Below are 19,390 nucleotides of genomic sequence, written 5' to 3'. Positions count from 1 at the left end.
TTTCTTTCTTTTCATTTTTCTAAAGAAAATATAAGGAAGCTAAATTGGAGATTACCTTAAGTGCATTCACTTCTTCCAAGGCATCATTTCTTTCATGCTTAAGCCTTTCCATTTCATCTGCTTCTAAGGAATCACAGGGAAGAAGCTGTCAACATTAAAATTAAGAGAAAAGTTATACATTAGATACTAATTATGAGAACATAAAAATCCTTTTTGATGAGTCTTAGGCTTTTGCATTCCAATAACAAGATTCAGTTTCTTACTTTGGAGTCATTTCATTAGATAAAACAGAATATTAAAATAATCTGGGGTAACAATTCATTTAAGCTTAACCTTATATTTTTGTTACTAATACAGAATTTAGATGATTATGAGGTATACACACTCTGTTCTCATCTTTATTATTCTTATTTTAACAACATAATTTTTCCTTAAAGTCCAAATTTTAAGACTGTGTTTATAATGTATGTGTTTATATATATATGTGTGTGTGTGTGTATACACACACAATGGAATATTACTCAGCCATAAAAATGAATGAAATAATGCCATTTGCAGCAATGTGGATGGACATAGAGAATATTATGCTTAGTGAAATAAGTCAGAAGAAAGGCAAATACTATATGATATCACTTACATGTGGAATCTAAAAAATAATACAAATGAATGTATATATAAAACAGAAACAGACTCACAGACATAGAAAACAAACTTGTGGTTACTGAAAGGGAGAGGGAAGGGGGGAGGGACAAATTAGCGGTATTAACAGGGATTAGGGATTAACAGATACAAAGCACTATATATAAAATAGATAAGCAGCAAGGATATACTGTATAGCACAGGGAATTATACCCAGATTCTTGTAATAACCTATAACGGAATATAATCTGGAAAATACTGAATCACTGTATTGTATACCTGAAACTAACACAATGCTGTAAATCAACTATACTTCAATTAAAAAAAAAAGACTTTATGAGTTATCAACATAAACTACTCCCTAAAGATGTCCACACCAAGTACATGGTATATAAGGCTAACAAAATGCTGGACATTATCAACCAAGATAGTTTACAGGAACCCAGTAAAGTATGGTAATTGATTATGTCTATTATTGTTTTAACTAAATGAAATGTAATGTAACAGCCAAAGTGGCTTAAAAAGATTCCTGCACAGAAACTGTCTTGAAGATAATATTAATAATTCATGCACAGGTGAATAACAACAACAAAAAATAGCAGAAATGACAATTTCTCTTACTTCTAGCTTGATCTCTGACAGTTAATTATAAGGTAAAAAAAAATGGCAATCTTATCAGAGATAAAAATCCAAGTTTAATTATAGCCATCTTCTATGCAGAAGTTATAATAGAACCAAAAATAAAGTATAGAAAATTTGATTTATAGGACTGAATAGAGAAAGTGATTGCTATATAATTATGAGCTTTAAAGCAGGGCCCTTCAGATAGGAGAGGTGAATGCAGAGTAGGAAAAGATAATACAAATAGTTAATAATATCAACCATTTATTAGGAACTTTGTGCAGATACATTGCTAAGGACTGTATATATTCAATATTAAATCCTTACCATAACTTTGTGTCTATTTTACATAAGGGAATGGGCTCAAAAGGTTAGTAAAATGCCTAAGGTTTCACAGCTAGTAAGTGGCCATTCCAAGATTCCCACAGAGATCTGACATTAGTCTGTGACTTTTACCAACTGCTCAACAAAAAACCATGGTGGTATGGATATGATAAACTCAGATTTGCTTTCCAAGTTCTAGAATAACAGAAGTAGGGCTCATTCCTCAAGTTTTTGCAGAAATATTTTTCCTAAAATTATTGGTTCCTTTTGTTCTGACACATTTGCTTTTGTGTACCTATGGCCATTGTCCATAATAACATGATCTCATAGTCTTCATCTGTCTCTGTCATTCTATTTCATAAGCACTCACAGAATTCATTCTTACACTGTTTTAGATTACTTCCAAATACAATTTCAAATGTAGCAATATTTCCCAAAATGTGCTCCAAAGGATATTAATTAGATTTGTATAAAAGCATAACCGGGTGATGGTGATGGTGGTAGTGGTCCTTGTAGGTCAGATAAGTTAGAGAAATGCAGGATTTAGAAAAAATTAACTTTCTGTCCTGCAGGGCTTCCAGTAGCTTTGATATGCTAATAAGCATTTTGAATATCCCAAAAGGTAACATAATGACTTGTTTTCTTCAAGTTTTCCAACCACATTACACACACACTCCCTCCTTTATTTATTTTGTAGTATCTCGTGGGACTAATGTCTACCAAGCACATTCTGGGAAACACTGCTACTATACATTCAGATGGTCTTATTCTATCTTGTTATCTTAAGAAGTAAAAATAAACAATTCAAGAGTTTAAATGAGAATCTAGATAACAGAGCTATAATAATTTACTAAGATAAATTATGGATTGGGATTTTTAGGGATGTAATCATAAATTTTTGCATTTAAAATGAAGGTAAATCATGCATAAAAGAGTCCATGGTACCATTTTGGGAGGCAAAACACTAGGCAACAGTCATAGAACAAACCATGACTTTAAAAAAAAAGTTTTATAACTCTATTACTATTTTAGGGCTAAACAGAAAAAACTGGCCATAGATATTTCTTGTGAATTCTTTGAAAAGCCCCTTTGTACCCAGTGACTTTCCAAATATGCTTCAACTAAGCAAGCAGCAAATGAAATAAATAAATTGTTGCTATTTAACATCAATGATTCCAGACAGATACCTATTTTCTAATATACCTCCAGTTCTTGGACTTTATCCTCCTTTCCTTCTTACATCCCTTTCCTGCCTGGCTCTCATGATATAATTTTCGACCCTCAGGCCCCTTGACCTCTGCAATACCTGGTACATAACATTATAAATCATTTCTACTCTGCTTTCTCACGTCTCCGATGGAGATATCAAGAGATACTTCAGAAAGTCACTGCACTGTGCTGAGCAAGTCTGACCTCAACTCTCCCTTCACTGTGCTCCATCATCATAATTTTTAAATTATTTGACTTGTGCCAATTCTGGATAGCCACTACTGCACTGGCCACATTCCTAGCCTCAATTCATTTTAAACAGAACAGAACAACAACCTCTGTTTCAGTCTAATTTTATTGATAAACCCTTCCATTACGAACCCATCCAATTACCTCCTTTCCTTAAAATTTCTGTGTATTCCCCCTTTTCCCCTTCCATTTCCCTTGCTTACTCCTTTTACTTCTTATAATCTGGTTTACGTATCTTTCCTCCCATCCCCACATTTCAAAAATAATTACTTGTAGTGTCACCAAACAACCTGCTATTTGACAAAATAAATGCCCCTCATCAACTTTCTTAACCACTTTGCTACATATAACATTGCTCAAACCATTTGTTCTTGAAACTTTCTCTTCCCTAGGTTTTTCATACTACACTATCTCATCTACCCTCAGAATATTTAGGCTGTTTGACTTAATTTCACTTCTACTCCTTAAATGGGGGAAAAGGGAGGTTCCCCAAAGTTTGTCCCTTTCCGCTGCCTTCTCTACAAGCTCTCCCTGAGTGATAACATTCACTGCCATGCTATCATAACTATCACCCTCCAGATCATTCTCAAATCCCTCTCCTGGTGTCCAGTTCCTTATTTCCAACTGCCTTTTGGTTATTTATACCTGTCAGCATCTTGAACTTACTCTTTCCAAAACACAACCCATCATCTTCTCTACCTTTCTCTTCTTATTCCCTCTTTCCAGTAAAAGTAACAACATGTCATTAATCATCCTAATAAAAACTTCAGAGTTATCTTTAACCCATTCTCCCTTGGTTCTGACATCCAAATGCAAGCCTCATTGACGACATACTTGTTTCAGTAAATATCTTAGATCTGTCTCACCATTCCTTTCCATTCTCCTCATCTTCACCATAGTTTAGCTCTTTATTATTCCATATTTGGTAGTCTAGACTACCAACCACCACTTTAATCCCTTCCAAGATAACCAACACTATTTAAGATTACTATTTCTAAAATACCACTTTGATCATGTCACTATTCTCCTTAATGGCTCCTCACTTAACACAGGTACAAATTTCTAAGTTTAATATTTACTCTTCCTTCACTGACCTGCATGTACCCAATTATCTTATTTAAAACATAGATTACTTTCTGCTTACCAACACATTATACACATTTTTTTTCATGTTAATAAAAATGCTTATCATTCTCTGTTCACCTCTTGAGCAGATAAAATCCTATTTATCATTCAAAACTCACTCAAATGCCAACTCTGTTATGAATCTTCTCTTAATGTTCTAAGCTCTATTATTACTACGGCCTCATCACACAATGCATTTTTAAACTTTATTTGTAAATTTCTTTACATTATACCCTAAATTCCTTGAGGGGCAGGCTCCAGTTTTATTTATCTTAATAACATGTGCTGGAGCACCTAACACAATGCCACACACATTGTAGTTGTTCAATATACATTTAATGTTTTACAGATGAGTATATAGTGAAGTGGCTATAAAGTATTTACTGCTACACATAGTGAGAAATACCATTTATATCAGTGAAATATTATCATTCTTATTATATACAGTTCACTTTGATATTTTCCATTCTATTCTATTTCACTTGTTAAAATGCAATCCACTTAATTGATTTAGCACGAACCCCAATTGTGAAAAGTCTACATTCAGATACTTATGGTGTTCTGTGATTTTAATATAATCCATTTATGATACTTGATTAGTGTGGTAAAGCCATCGCAATATCATGGACTACAGTCTGCTGTTGCTAATTTTAGAATACTGCTAAATGTAGGCTCCAACCTTGCCTTTTCCGGGTGTAATCTTGTGCCAGCCAAAGGTATAGCACTGTGTGAATTTTTTAATATAGCAATGATGACTAGAATCACAGAAAGATAATTATATTTTTGCTTCTGAATGCCATATTATTCCAAAACCAAAAGTTTTTTGTCAACTAGACAAAAGTAGGACTGACTATACTGGCTCAGCAATTCTTTCTTCTTAAAAGATAGTATCTCAAGAAATCTTAATGAGTCAGACAGAATGATCAGCAAATGAAGCTAGTTACAAAAGAGTACTTACTGTATGATTCTTTTTTTTATTATTAATTTTTATTGGAGTATAGTTGCTTTACAATGTTGTGTGAGTTCCTGCTGTACAGCAAAGTGAATCAGCCATGCGTATACATATATCCCCTCTTTTTTGGATCTCCTTCCCATTTAGGTCACCATAGAGCACTGAGTGGAGTTCCCTGTGCTATACAGTAGGTTCTCATTAGTCATCTATTTCATACATCGTAGTGTATATATGTCAATCCCAATCTCCCAATTCATCCCACCCCTCCCTTACCCCCTTGGTGTCCATACATTTGTTCTCTACATCTGTGCCTCTATTTCTGCTTTTGCAAATAAGTTCATCTGTATGATTCTATTTATTACTGTGTCCACTATGCTTCCGTAAAAATATTTTTAAAAAGTAAGTTAAGAAAAATACAAGCCAAAAAAAAGGAAACATATGGGTAAAAAACAAGCATCCCTAACAGATGGATTATAAAATCTGACTCTGTTGTTTAAGATGAGATGATTGAGGGGGTGACCAGAGGGGAACTTCCTCACCTTCACAGAATGTCATGTCAGCATCCTGACCTCAGATTAATTGATATACTATTTCACATGAGGCACCATACTGTTTTTCAACTAAAAAAACAAATTGGGAAAAATACTAAAAAATACATATTTTTCAATTTGTTTCTGGTGAGCTGTTTGACAAGTAATGATTTTTACAGTATTTTCAAACTGTGGTGCATAACTCATTAGTAAATTATAAGACCAAATATTTAATGAAATAAAATTGAATGTTAAATAAGAACACAAAGATGTAGAAAAGGTAAGTAATGCTTTGAGACTTCAGTTTCAGTTACATATGTGAGTGTGGTGAAGTAAAATGCATTCTTATTGTGGATTTGTGGATTCAGGTCATTTTATGGGGATTCTTCTGTGTGTTGACAAGCAGAATACAACAAGAGAATTCTTGTAAACTGATATAATGACTCTTGCACAATATTTGATCTGAAGCCACAAACAGGAAATTATTGGCATGTGGGCCTTGCACCATTACCATCAGCACTTTGCTTTTGCTATCAAAATGCCACAGATTGAACACATTCTTATCTGCCCTAAAATCATATTGGTAAAAAGGAAGTAAATTACTAATTTGGAGCATGAGTATTTCTTTGCAGTTGCTAAGAAAGTTTTCCATGCTCATACAAAGTACTCTGAATTCCCTACTTGACTTATATTGTAAGCCACCCAACCACCTTTGCCTTTCCTCATCATAAATGGATATGGTAGCTTTTAATACTTTTTGGCAATTAGAAAACAATGTTCCGCTATCAACATTAGGTAGATAAAAACAAAACACCTGGATGAGTGGAAGGAAAACCGTGCTCTTACAGCTTCAGTCTTCCTACTCTAAATGCTACATTTAGAGTAAATCAGAACTGCTAAATCAGCGCCTCAATTCTGGGAGAACTAGGTAATCTCCTGAGAGTTTCCAAACAACCAGGTCTTTGGAAACTCTCATTCTCAGCAATGGGAACTCTCATTCATTGCTGGTGGGAATGAAAAATGGTACAACCACTTTGTAAGACAGTTTGGCAGTTTCTTACAAGACTACACATCCTCTTACCATATGATCCAGCAATTGAGTTCCTTGGTATTTACCCAAAGGAGTTGAAAATTTATGTACACACAAAGACCTGCACATGACGTTTATAGCAGTTTTATTCATAATTATCCAAATTTGAAGCAACCAAGATGTTCTTCAGTAGGTAAATGGGTAAATAAACATCCAGATAAGAGAGATGAAAAGAAATAGAGAAACCTTAAATGCATATTACTAAGTGAAAGAAGCCAATCTGAAAGGGCTATATACTGTATGATTCCAAGTATATGACATTCTGGAAAGGGCAAAACTATGGAGACAATAAAAGGATCAGTGGTTGCTATGGGTAGGGGGCAAGGAGGTTGTAGAGAGACGACAGGCAGTGAACAGAGAATATTTTGTGTAATAAAGATACTCTGTATGATACGATAATGACTGATACATGTCATTATACATTTGTCCAAACCCACATAGAATGTATACACCAAGAGTGAACTATAATGTAAACTATGGACTTTGGGTGATTATGATGTGTCAATGTAGGTTCACCAGTTATAATAGTCTATAAATTCAACGTAGCAAGATTTTGGCAAAAATTTATATGGATAAGATAAGCCAAAGTAATATTTGAAAAGAAGAACAAGGTGGGAAAATGTGTCTTAGCAGATATCAAGACTTATGAAGCCAAATAAACCAGCAGAATAAAGAGCTCAGAAATGCCCATGCAAATATGGAAATCATAAATGACAGAGCTGGACTGAAAATAATCCTTCCATCCCACTGAAATATGAATTTACATTTAAAAAATTACCTTTATAAAAATAATTTAACAAAATTTATATCATATTTATATTTTTTGATTGTGCATCAATAATATAATTACTACTCAAATCAGAAGAAAATTTTAATATGTAAAATCTAATGAATATAGTAAATTGAAACAAATACATTACAATTTACCTAAATTTTTTGGCAACAGAATGATAGGGTGATCAATGAAAGATTTTTAAGCTTGAAATTATAACATATCAGGGTAACATTCTAGGGCAATATAGAAGAGAAGTAAGAGTTAACAGAGAAAAAGGAAAAATGATAAATTTCTGAGAGTAAGAACTGATGCCTGAATTTTCTTTTAAAAGATAATTATGGGTATCAAAACTATAGTATTAGATTTCATTAGATATATTTAAAAGAGTTATATAATAGGTTTCCTTATAAAAAGAAAAATATTTAAGAGGGGTCCAAGATGGTGGCATAGGAAGAACCTGAGTTCACCTCTTCCCACGAACACACCCAATCTACACCTACATATAGAGAAATTTATTTTGAAGACCTGAAGGCTGAATGGACAGCTACTGCACATAGAAGGACCACATAGAAATGGGTAGTAAAGATGGAAACATGGTATCCATGAGAACCCCACCCTGACCTGCAGTAGGGAGAGATGTTCTGAGGGGCGTGAGCACAGACTTGCCCACCCTGGGACACGACCAACAAACAGGAGTTTAAAGGGCACCTGGACTAACCCTAGAGCTTCTGCTAACCCTAGAGCTTCTGCAAATGAGCAAGGAACTGCTGGAGATCTCTCTGGGATCAGAGGGGCCAGCAACTGCCATCATTTGAGTTCCCCCATGACTCCCCCGGCCCATGCCCACTCCAGCCCGAGCTGTTTATTTCTATTGCCTTGGGAGACTGATCTAAGAAAACACTAGTACAATTTACCTCAGAGAACGTTTTGCCTATGTTCTCTTCTAGGAGTTTTATGGTGTCTTGTCTTATATTTAAGTCTTTAAGCCATTTTGAGTTTATTTTTCTGTATACTGTGAGGGTGTGTCCTAACTTCATTTATTTCATGCAGCTGTACAACTTTCCCACTTGCTGAGAGACTGTCTTTTTCCCATTTTATATTCTTGCCTCCTTTGTCAAAGATTAATTGACCGTAGGTATGTGGGTTTATTTCTGGGCTGTCTATTCGGTTCCATTGATGTAAGTATATGTTTTTGTGCCAATACCATGCTGTTTTCATTACTGTAGTTTTTTACTATGGTATGAAGTCTGGGAGGATTATGCCTCCTGCTTTCTTCTTTTTCCTCAGAACTGCTTTGGCTTCCTTCTTTTTCCTCAGAATTGCTTTGGGAATTCTGAATCTTTTATGGTTCCATATAAATTTTAGGATTATTTGTTCTAGTTCTGTGAAAAATGTCATGGGTAATTTGATGGGGATTGGCTTAAATCTGTATATTGCTTTGGGTAGTATGGCCATTTTAACAATATTAATTCTTCCAATCCAAGAGCATGGGATATCTTTCCATTTCTTTGAACCATCTTCAATTACCTTTACTAATGTTCTATAGTTCTCAACATATAAGATTTTCACCTCATTGGTTAGGTTTATTCCCATTTTATTTATTCTGGTGTGATTTTAAAAGGTGTTGTATTTTTATATTCCCTTTCTGATATTTCATTGTTAGTGTAAAGAAATGCAACCGATTTCTGTATGTTAATCTTGTACCCTGCTACCTTGCTGAATTCATTTATCAGTTCTAACAGTTTTTGTGTGGAGTCCTTAGGGTTTTCTATATATAGTATCATGTCATCTGCATATAATGACAATTTTTCCTCTTCCTTTCCAATTTGGATAACTTTTATTTCTTTTTCTTGTCTGATTGCTGTGGCTAGGACTTCCAATACTACATTGAAGAGAAGTGATGAGAGTGGGCAGCCTTGTCTTGTTCCAGATTTTAGTGGGAAGGCTTTCAGCTTGTTACCATTGAGTATTATATTGGTTGTGGGTTTGCCATAAATAGCTTTTATTATGTTGAGGTATGTTCCTTCTATACCACTTTGGTAAGGATTTTTATCACAAATGGATGTCGAATTTTGTCAAATGCTTTTTCTGCATCTATTGAGAGAATAATGTAGTTTTTGTCTTTTCTTTTGTTGGTGTGGTGTATCACATTGATTGATTTGCATATGTTGAACCATCCTTGTGAACTGGGGATGAATCCCACTTGGTCATGGTGTATGATCTTTTTCATGTATTGTTGGATTCAGTTTGCTAATATTTTGTTGAGAATTTCTGCATCTATATTCATCAGAGAAATTGGCCTGTAATTTTCTTTTTTCGTGGTATCTTTGTCTGGTTTTGTTACCAGGGTGATGGTGGCTTCACAGAATGTCTTTGGGAGTGTTCCCTCCTCTCCAGTCTTTTGGAAGAGTTTGAGAAGGATCAGTAAAAGGTCTTCTTTTATGTTTGGTAGAATTCAAACAAGCCATCTGGTCCTGGACTTTTCTTTATAGGGAGTTTATTAAAATTACATATTCTATTTCATTTCTAGTGATCAGTTTGTTTTCATTTCTAATGATCAGTTTATTCAAAGCTATCTTGAGAAAAAGAAGAGCAAAGCTGGAGGTATCATGCTCCCAGACATGAACATACACTTCAAAGCTACAGTAATCAAAACAGTATGGTCACAAAACACAAACATAGATCAATGGAACAGAATCAAGAGCCCTGAAATAAACACACACTTACATAGTCAATTAATCTATGACATAAGAGGCAAGAATATACAATGGGGAAAAGACAGTCCCTTCAAAAAATGGTGCTGGGGGGCTTCCCTGGTGGCGCAGTGGTTGAGAATCTGCCTGCCAATGCAGGGGACACAGGTTCGGGCCCTGGTCTGGGAAGATCCCACATACCGCAGAGCAACTAGGCCCGTGAGCCACAGTTACTGAGCCTGCATGTCTGGAGCCTGTGCTCCACAACAAGAGAGGCCGCGATAATGAGAGGCCCGTGCACCGTGATGAAGAGTGGTCCCCACTTGCCACAACTAGAGAAAGCCCTCTCACAGAAACGAAGACCCAACACAGCCATAAATTAAATAAATAAATAAATAATAATTTAAAAAAAAAAAAGAATTCAGTCAGGAACTTGAAACTTCTCTAAAATAAATAAATAAATAAATGGTGCTGGGAAAACTAGACAGCTACATGCAAAAGAATGAACTGGACTACTTTCTTACACCATACACACACAAAAAAAACAAAAAAAACAAAAAAAAACCCACAAAGTGAATTTAAGACTTAAGTGTAAGACCTGAAACTGTAAATCTCCTAGAAGAAATCATAGGCAGCACACACTTTGACATCAGTCTTAACAATATTTTTTGGGATATGTCTCCTCAAGCAAGGGCAACAAAAGCAAAAATAACAAATGGGACTACACCAAACTAAAAAGCTTTTGCACAGAGAACAAAACCACCAACAAAACAAAAAGGCAACCTACCGAATGTGAGACGTTATTTGGAAATGATATATCCAATAAGGTGTTGATATCCAAAATATAAAAAGAACTCATACAACTCATTATCAAAGAACAGACACCCCAATTAAAAATGGGCAGAGGGGGCTTCCCTGGTGGCACAGTGGTTAAGAATCCGCCTGCCAATGCAGGGGACATGCGTCCAAGCTCTGGTCTGGGAAGATCCCACATGCCGCGGAGCAATTAAGCCCGTGCGCCACAACTACTGAGCCTGTGCTCTAGAGCCAGCGAGCCACAACTACTGAGTCCGCAAGCCACAACTACTGAGACCGTGACCACAACTACTGAAGCCCGCATGCCTAGAGCCAGTGCTTCGCAACAAGAGAATCCACTGCAATGAGAAGCCTGTGCACTGCAATGAAGAGTAGCCCCTGCTTGCTGCAAGTAGAGAAAGCCTGCATGCAACAATGAAGACCCAACCCAGCCAAAAATAAATAAATAAAATAAAATAAATTTATCAAAAAAGGGGGCAGAGGATCTGAAGAGACATTTTCCAAAGAAGATATACAGATGGCCAACAGGAACATGAAAAGGTGCTCAACATCATTAATCATCAGGGAAATGTAAATCAAAACCACAGTGAGATACCACCTCACACCTGTCAACAATGGTTATTATCAAAAAGACAGCAAACAACAAGTGTTGGTGAGGATGTGGAGAAAAGGAACCCTCATGCACTGTTGGTGGGATTGTAAATTGTTGCAGCCACTTTGGAAAACAGTATGGAGGTTCCTCAAAAAACTAAAAAGAGAACTACCATATGATACAGCAATTCCACTTCTGGGTATTTATCTGAAGAAAAATAAAACACTAATTCAAAAAGATATATGTATTTTGTTGCAGCACTATTTACAAAAACCAAGATATGGAAGCAACCTAAGTGTCCAGAGATGTATGAATAAATAAAGATGCGGTATGTATATATAAACATATATATATATATATATATAATGTTATATATATTATACATAATATATACATACTATTACTCAGCCATAAAAAAGAATCTTGCCATCTGTGGCAACATGGATGGACTTGAAGGATATCATGGTAAGTGAAATAACTCAGACAGAAAAAAACAAATACTGTATGATCTCATTTACATGTGGAACCTAAAAAACAAAACAAACAAACAAATAAAATGAACAAAATATAACAGAAACAGACTCATAAATAGAGAACAGGTGGTTGCTAGAGGGGAGACAGAGCAAGGTGGATGCAGAATAGGTGAAGGGGATTGAGAGGTACAAACTTCCAGATATAAAATAAATAAGTCACAGGGCTGTAATGTATACATAGGGAATACAGTCAAAAATATTGTAACAACTTTGTATGGTGATGGGTGGTAACTGGTTTTATTGTCGTAATCATTGCAAAATGTATAAAAATATCATTCTCTATGTTGTACACCTGAAACTAATATTGCATCTTAATTATAACTTTAAAAAACTATATTTATGGGACTTCCCTGGTAGTGCAGTGGTTAAGAATCCACCTGCCAGTGCAGGGGACACGGATTTGATCCCTGGTCTGGGAAGATCCCACATGCCACAGAACAACTAAGCCCGTGTGCCACAACTAGTGAGCCTTAGCTCTAGAGCCTGCAAGCCACAACTACTGAGCCCACAGACCACAACTACTGAAGCCTGTGCACGCTAGAGCCTGTACACAGCAACTACTGAGTCCACGTGCCGCAACTACTGAGCCCGTGTGCTGCAACTGCTGAAGCCTGTGCACCTAGAGCCCGTGCTCCGCAACAAGAGAAGCCACTGCCATGAGAAGCCCTGCGCACCACAATGAAGAGTAGCCCCCACGCCGTGCAACTAGAGAAAGCCTGTGTACAGCAACGAAGACCCAACGCAGCTAAAAAACAACAACAACAAAACTATATTTATAATAATTGGAAACCAAACCAAACCACCAACCATTACACAATTAGACTAAGTTGATCTTAAGGCAAGAAACATTCTGGAAATGAAGAGATTCAATATCTTGTCAGAATACAACAATTCTAAATAGTATACACCTAATAATACAGCCTTATGATATGTAAAGCGAAAATTAGCAGAACTAAATAGAAATTATAAAACACCTCTCTCTCAGTAACAGACAATACAATAAAAGGTGACCAAAGAAAGATTAATGAAATAGAAAATTCTAAAAGTAAACGGAAAATTTGAACCACATGATTAACAACTGTGACCTGACATATAGGAAGCACTGCACCCAACAACTGTAGAATATACATGCTTTCCACAAGATGGGAAACATTCCATAAAATTGACTGTATGTTGGGTATATGGTCAAAGGATCAATACCACACAGAATATGCTCTCCAACCTCTGGAATTAAACTAGAAATCAGTAATCAGAAGGGAACTATATAACTAGAAAATATTTAAAACACTTTAAAATAAGGAAACATTATATACTGTTGAGTCATTATTAAAATATGACCTATAAAAACTTACGGGTGTGATTACTTGTAAAAATTGTGTTGGGAGTTTCCTGGTGGTCTAGTGGTTAGGGTTCAGTGCTTTCACTGTGGAGGCCTGGGTTCAATACCTGTTTGGGGAACTGAGATCCCAGAAGCCATGTGGTGTGGCCAAAAAAAAAAAAAAGAAAAAAAAAAAAGTGCAGTACATCTATGAAATAAAAAGCAATATCATCAAAAATAAGGATTAAAAATCTAGGGCTTCCCTGGTGGCGCAGTGGTTCAGAATCTGCCTGCCAATGCAGGGGACACGGGTTCGAGCCCTGGTCTGGGAGGATCCCACATGCCGCGGAGCAACTGGGCCCGTGAGCCACAACTACCGAGCCTACGCATCTGGAGCCTGTGCTCCGCAACAAGACAGGCCGCGACAGTGAGAGGCCCGCGCACCGCGATGAAGAGTGGCCCCCGCTTGCCACAACTAGAGAAAGCCCTCGCACGGAAATGAAGACCCAACACAGCCAAAAATAAATACATAAATTTTAAAAAAAAAAAAAAAATCTAAAAAATTCCACGTTAATGCTTGATAAATTTTAATATCTTGATGAAAGGAAAATTTTTCTAGGAAGATGTACATTAACAAAATTATTCAAGAAGAGAACAAAACCTTGAATAGAACAACCTTAGAAGACGTTAAAATAAGTAGGAAATGTCTCTTCTCCTGAAAGATCTAGGCCCCAATCACTTGGCATATGAAACATTTTCAAACCTTCAAGGAACAGATAAAGTTTCTATTACTTAAACTGTTTCACAAGAATTGGAATGGTATACAGCTGACGCTTGAACAATGTCGGGGGTTAGGGACACTGATCCTCCACAGGGTGGAAAATCCAAGTATGACTTTACAGTAGGCCCTCCACATCTGTGGTTTTGCACTTAAGGATTTAACCAACTTCAGATTGTATAGTACTGCAGTATACACTACTGAAAAAAAAAAATCCGTGTATAAGTGTACACGTGCAGTTCAAACCTCAGTAGTTCAATGGTCAACTGTAAAACTTATTCATTAAGTAAGATAATGCTAGCTTCTTTTAAAAAATTAAAAATGTAAAATGACTTAAATATCATGGAAATTAATTTCTTGCTCACTTTTGTAGCTCCTATTCAACAGTATTCAGAAAAAGTAAAAATTTGTGAAGGAGACAAAGTAATTAATTTCAAATGTCTACCTAGAAAACCTAAGATAAATAACTGAAAAATAACTGGAATAAGGGAGTTCAATAAAGTGGCATCACACAGAATAACCATTCAAAAATTAATCTTTATTAATCATCAATTAGAAAATATAATGGTAAAAAAATTCCCATTTCCAATAGCATCAAACTATAGCACGCTTATTCAGACCTAACAAGAAATACTTAAGACCTATATGAAGCAAGATACAATTTTCTCTTTCCAAAACATCAACAAAGATCTAAATGAATGGAGAAACAAACCACGTTTGTTTCTCCCAAACCATCCTCTATATTCAATGCAATTCCAATTAAAAAAAGAAAGTCCCAATTGAAATTTTATTACCATGGCAAAATGATTCTAAAGATCATGCAGATGATCAAGATCAAGAAGTTAAAAAAATATTAGACTTAACCTAACAATAACAATGAACCTAGAACTAAACAATGAACCTAGAACTAAAAAGCTAGAGTAATTAAAATAATAATGTACTGGCAGAGAGAAATGGATCAACGGAACAGAGTGGTTTGTTTAGAAACAGAGCTATGTTCATGTAAAGGAATGAAATTAGAACACTCCCTAACACCATACACAAAAATAAACTCAAAATGGATTAAAGACCTACATGTAAGGCCAGACACTATAAAACTCTTAGAGGGAAACATAGGCAGAACACTCTATGACATAAATCACAGCAAGATCCTTTTTGACCCAGCTCCTAGAGAAATGGAAATAAAAACACAAATAAACAAATGGGACCTAATGAAACTTAAAAGCTATTGCACAGCAAAGGAAACCATAAACAAGACGAAAAGACAACCCTCAGAATGGGAGAAAATATTTGCAAATGAAGCAACTGACAAAGGATTAATCTCCAAAATATACAAGCGGCTCATGCAGCTCAATATTAAAAAGACAAACAACCCAATCCAAAAATGGGCAGAAGACCTCAACAGACATTTCTCCAAAGAAGATATACAGATTGCCAACAAACACATGAAAGGATGCTCAACATCACTAATCATTAGAGAAATGCAAATCAAAACTACAATGAGGTATCACCTCACACCGGTCAGAATGGCCATCATCAAAATGTCTACAAACAATAAATGCTGGAGAAGGTGTGGAGAAAAGGGAACCCTCTTGCACTGTTGGTGGGAATGTAAATTGATACAGCCACTATGGAGAACAGTATGGAGGTTCCTTACAAAATTAAAAATAGAACTACCATATGACCTAGCAATCCCACTACTGGGCATATACCCTGAAAAAACCATAATTGAAAAAGAGTCATGTACCACAATGTTCATTGCAGCACTGTTTACAATAGCCAGGACATGGAAGCAACCTAAGTGTCCAGTGACAGACGAATGGATAAAGAAGATGTGGCACATATATACAATGGAATATTGCTCTGCCATAAAAAGGAACAAAACTGAGTTATTTGTAGTGAGGTGGATGGACCTAGAGTCTGTCATACAGAGTGAAATAAGTCAGAAAGAGAAAAACAAATACTGTATGCTAACACATATATATGGAATCTAAAAAAAAAAAAAAGGTTCTGAAGAACCTAGGGGCAGGACAGGAATAAAGATGTAGATGTAGAGAATGGACTTGAGGACATGGGGAGGGGGAAGGGTAAGCTGGGATGAAGTGAGAGAGTGGCATGGACATATATACACTACCAAATGTAAAATAGATAGCTAGTGGGAAGCAGCTGCATAGCACAGGGAGATCAGCTCGGGGCTTTGTGACCACCTAGAGGGGTGGGATAGGGAGGGTGGGAGGGAGACGGAAGAGGGAGGGGATATGGGGATATATGTATACATATAGCTGATTCACTGTTATACAGAAGCAACGAACACACAATGTAAAGCAATTATACTCCAATAAAGATGTTTAAAAAAAAAAAAAGGAAAGAAACAGAGCTGTGTATCCAGATGCAATTTAGTATGTATTAAAGTTGTATTTCAAATTAGTGGCAAAAGTGGAAAAGGATGGTTATTGAATAAATGATGGTGGAATAAGGGCACGTGGTTATCCATTTGGGGCCCAACCACATGAATAAACAAAAATAAGTTATTTATATATAATACGTTAATACATAATATAAATTGGGAAGACCTTCCTTAATAATGTAACAGTATCAAAAATTCATAACGGAAAGGACTGAAAGATTTGGCAATATAAGTAATCAAAGGTTTGTAGAACAAATGACTTACGAAGTTAACAGACTTCACAATTCCATTTTATGTAAAGCACAAAAAGCAAAACCAATCTATGTTGTTAGAAGCAAAAGAGTAGCTGTTACCTTGACTGGGGGCGGGGAGGGCAAGTGCTAGTAATTAGAAAGGAACTCGGTGAGTAGGAGACAGACATCAGGGTCCTGGTAGTTTCTTTAACGTTATGTTTCTTGATGTGGATGCTGATTACACAAGGATGGTTCAGACTGTAAAATTTCAGAGGGTTTACACTTATGATATGAGTACTTTTCTGTGGTAAATTTAAAGATGGGAATAGCATGAAGGAATAGTGAGAGAGGAGGATATAAGAGGTCAAGGTAAAATTTTACTTTTGATTTTAAATTATCTGTATTTTATATATTTATCCAAAAAGCATGTATTGTCTGCATAATTTATTTTTTAAAAAAATTAAAAAATGAAATAAGCCTACATATATGACAGATAACATTTAAGACTTATGATTTAAGTGCAATCAAGACAATTCTATAGGGCATACTCTACCTGTGAGTCTAATATGTTGGAAATTTCATGTGCACCAACATTTGCTTCACCCAAATGCAAGCAAAACAAGTTTCTGGCAACCTGGACAAAATCTAAAATAGAACACATTTCCGTAAGAATATAGCATTTAACCTCATCTAAGCAAACCTTACCTTTTTCTACATGAAGCTGAAGCTATGTGTTATAACTAATGCTTAAAATTTAAATTACTTAAATTACCTTAAAATAGTGTTAACTGAAGTGACAGATAAATTTAAGTTCACATTAGAAGTAAGAGATAAACTGGTTTTCACTCATTTCATTTAACTTTGCTGAAGTTAATAAATCAGACACGATAATGAAGCAAATAAATGTCACAGGCATAACTATCTCTCCAACTCTTTTATTATGAATAGTACTTTTTCTAAAACATATGATAATATTATGATTTACAGCTTTTCTAGCGGAAAGAACCTGAGGTTTAATAATAATAATAATAGTAATAATAATAATAATAATAGCAGGAAATGTTTCTATAACAGCCTCTATATGCTACGCATGGCCCTTTGCGATTTCATCTTGAGAATTTTCTGCGGTAGTTCTTCTCATCCTCTCCATTTTCAGTTTGGGCTAAGATAAGTTAACTGTCTTAAACCTCCCAAGGCTACTTGGCAAATAAGTAGCAGAGCAAGATTCCACTGAAGTGTGACTCGAAGGCATATTCTCTTGTTTGTTATATAACACTGCCTGATGCCAACCTAGCAAACTATACGCTTCTTCAGACATGGAGTGTGAGCTGTTCATCCATCTAACTTCAATTTTTTAAAAATTTGGTTCTTATATTTTTAGTTTCCAATAATCCTTTTAATTGTTCCTATTTTACAGTATCCTACTCTTACTGCATGGATGCCTTAGTTTCGCTTATCTTTTAAAAAGATGTTAATTATGGTTTACGTGAAGTTCTTTTCTGCTCTCGTAATATTTCCCTTTTTTCTGAGTTCCTCTTTTTCTATTTGTCTGATACTTTGGGGCTTTATATTTTATGTTGGAGGATTTCTCCAAATGTCTGGTGTTCATATTTAAGACGAATCAGGCACTAAATCGTTGATTGGAAATTCTGTGTGCATAACTCGCTTTGTCAACTAGCAGGTTTCACTACAGAGCAATAAGGTGGCCAGCTATTATGATACTTTGTTCAGGTTCTTCAGAGAGAATCTTACAACCTCTTGCCTACAGAGCATACACATGGTTGCAAATATCACTGAGCAATCTGGGTGTGTGTTGTAAGTGATAATTCACCATACACACCCCCAAATTCCTTAGCTGCTGGCAGCTATAGGTCCAGAATCAATCTGGTTTAATTTCTCAAGAGAATATACTTATTTTCCTCTGCAAGGGTAAGGGATGGTAGTTGTGGATTACTTGAGAGGGGGCAGGGAACAGCATATATAATTGCTCCTTAACACAGCCTTAAGTATGCAATGTTTTCAATTCCTAAGCCTTTCCAGGAATCAGCTTGTTTCCCGTTGTGATTCTCCTATTTCTTCAGACACTTGGACTTTACAGGCCTCTGCTCACTAATTCATTTATTTTCCTCATCTACTTTGTCCTTATACATTGTGGTTTTACATGTATTTCTGTTTCTTGTTCTCATTATATTGTATGATTTCAAGAGCAGAGGAGAACAAATACATCTTTTTTCACCACTTCAAACCCCCAAATTTCTTTCTTTAGCAATGCAGATGTTTTTTAAATGATACAATGTTGCATCTACTCTATAAGAAAAAATTAAATACTTAATGCTGTAAAGGATACAAAAAACTGTTACATTCAAACATTACTAGTGGCAGAACAAATATGTGTGTAAAATGTCTCTGGAAAACAATTTATCAATACATATCAAAAGTCTAAGCCACTTATGGGGATTTATCCTAAGAGAAAGAAGAAAAAAAAGCTATATTAAATATAGAATTA

General features: G+C 35.6%; 1 protein-coding gene across 4 annotated transcripts in view; it reads right to left on the bottom strand.

Annotated features, from left to right (window-relative positions):
- The window catches only part of STXBP4 (syntaxin binding protein 4), a 213,573-nt gene that overhangs the window by 130,761 nt on the left and 63,422 nt on the right, over positions 1 to 19,390 (bottom strand). For all 4 annotated transcript variants that reach the window (XM_082371880.1, XM_082371882.1, XM_082371883.1 and 1 more), the window contains 2 exons: positions 17,438 to 17,529; positions 56 to 145 (listed from right to left, as the gene is read on the bottom strand). In XM_082371880.1, the coding sequence (XP_082228006.1) occupies positions 56 to 145; positions 17,438 to 17,529 (182 nt within the window). The remainder of the gene's footprint in view (positions 1 to 55; positions 146 to 17,437; positions 17,530 to 19,390) is intronic.

The sequence above is a fragment of the Balaenoptera borealis genome, assembly GCF_965194805.1.
Source record: "Balaenoptera borealis genome assembly, chromosome: 20".
Lineage (NCBI taxonomy): Eukaryota > Metazoa > Chordata > Mammalia > Artiodactyla > Balaenopteridae > Balaenoptera > Balaenoptera borealis.
This window is presented reverse-complemented; position numbering and strand designations above follow the sequence as displayed.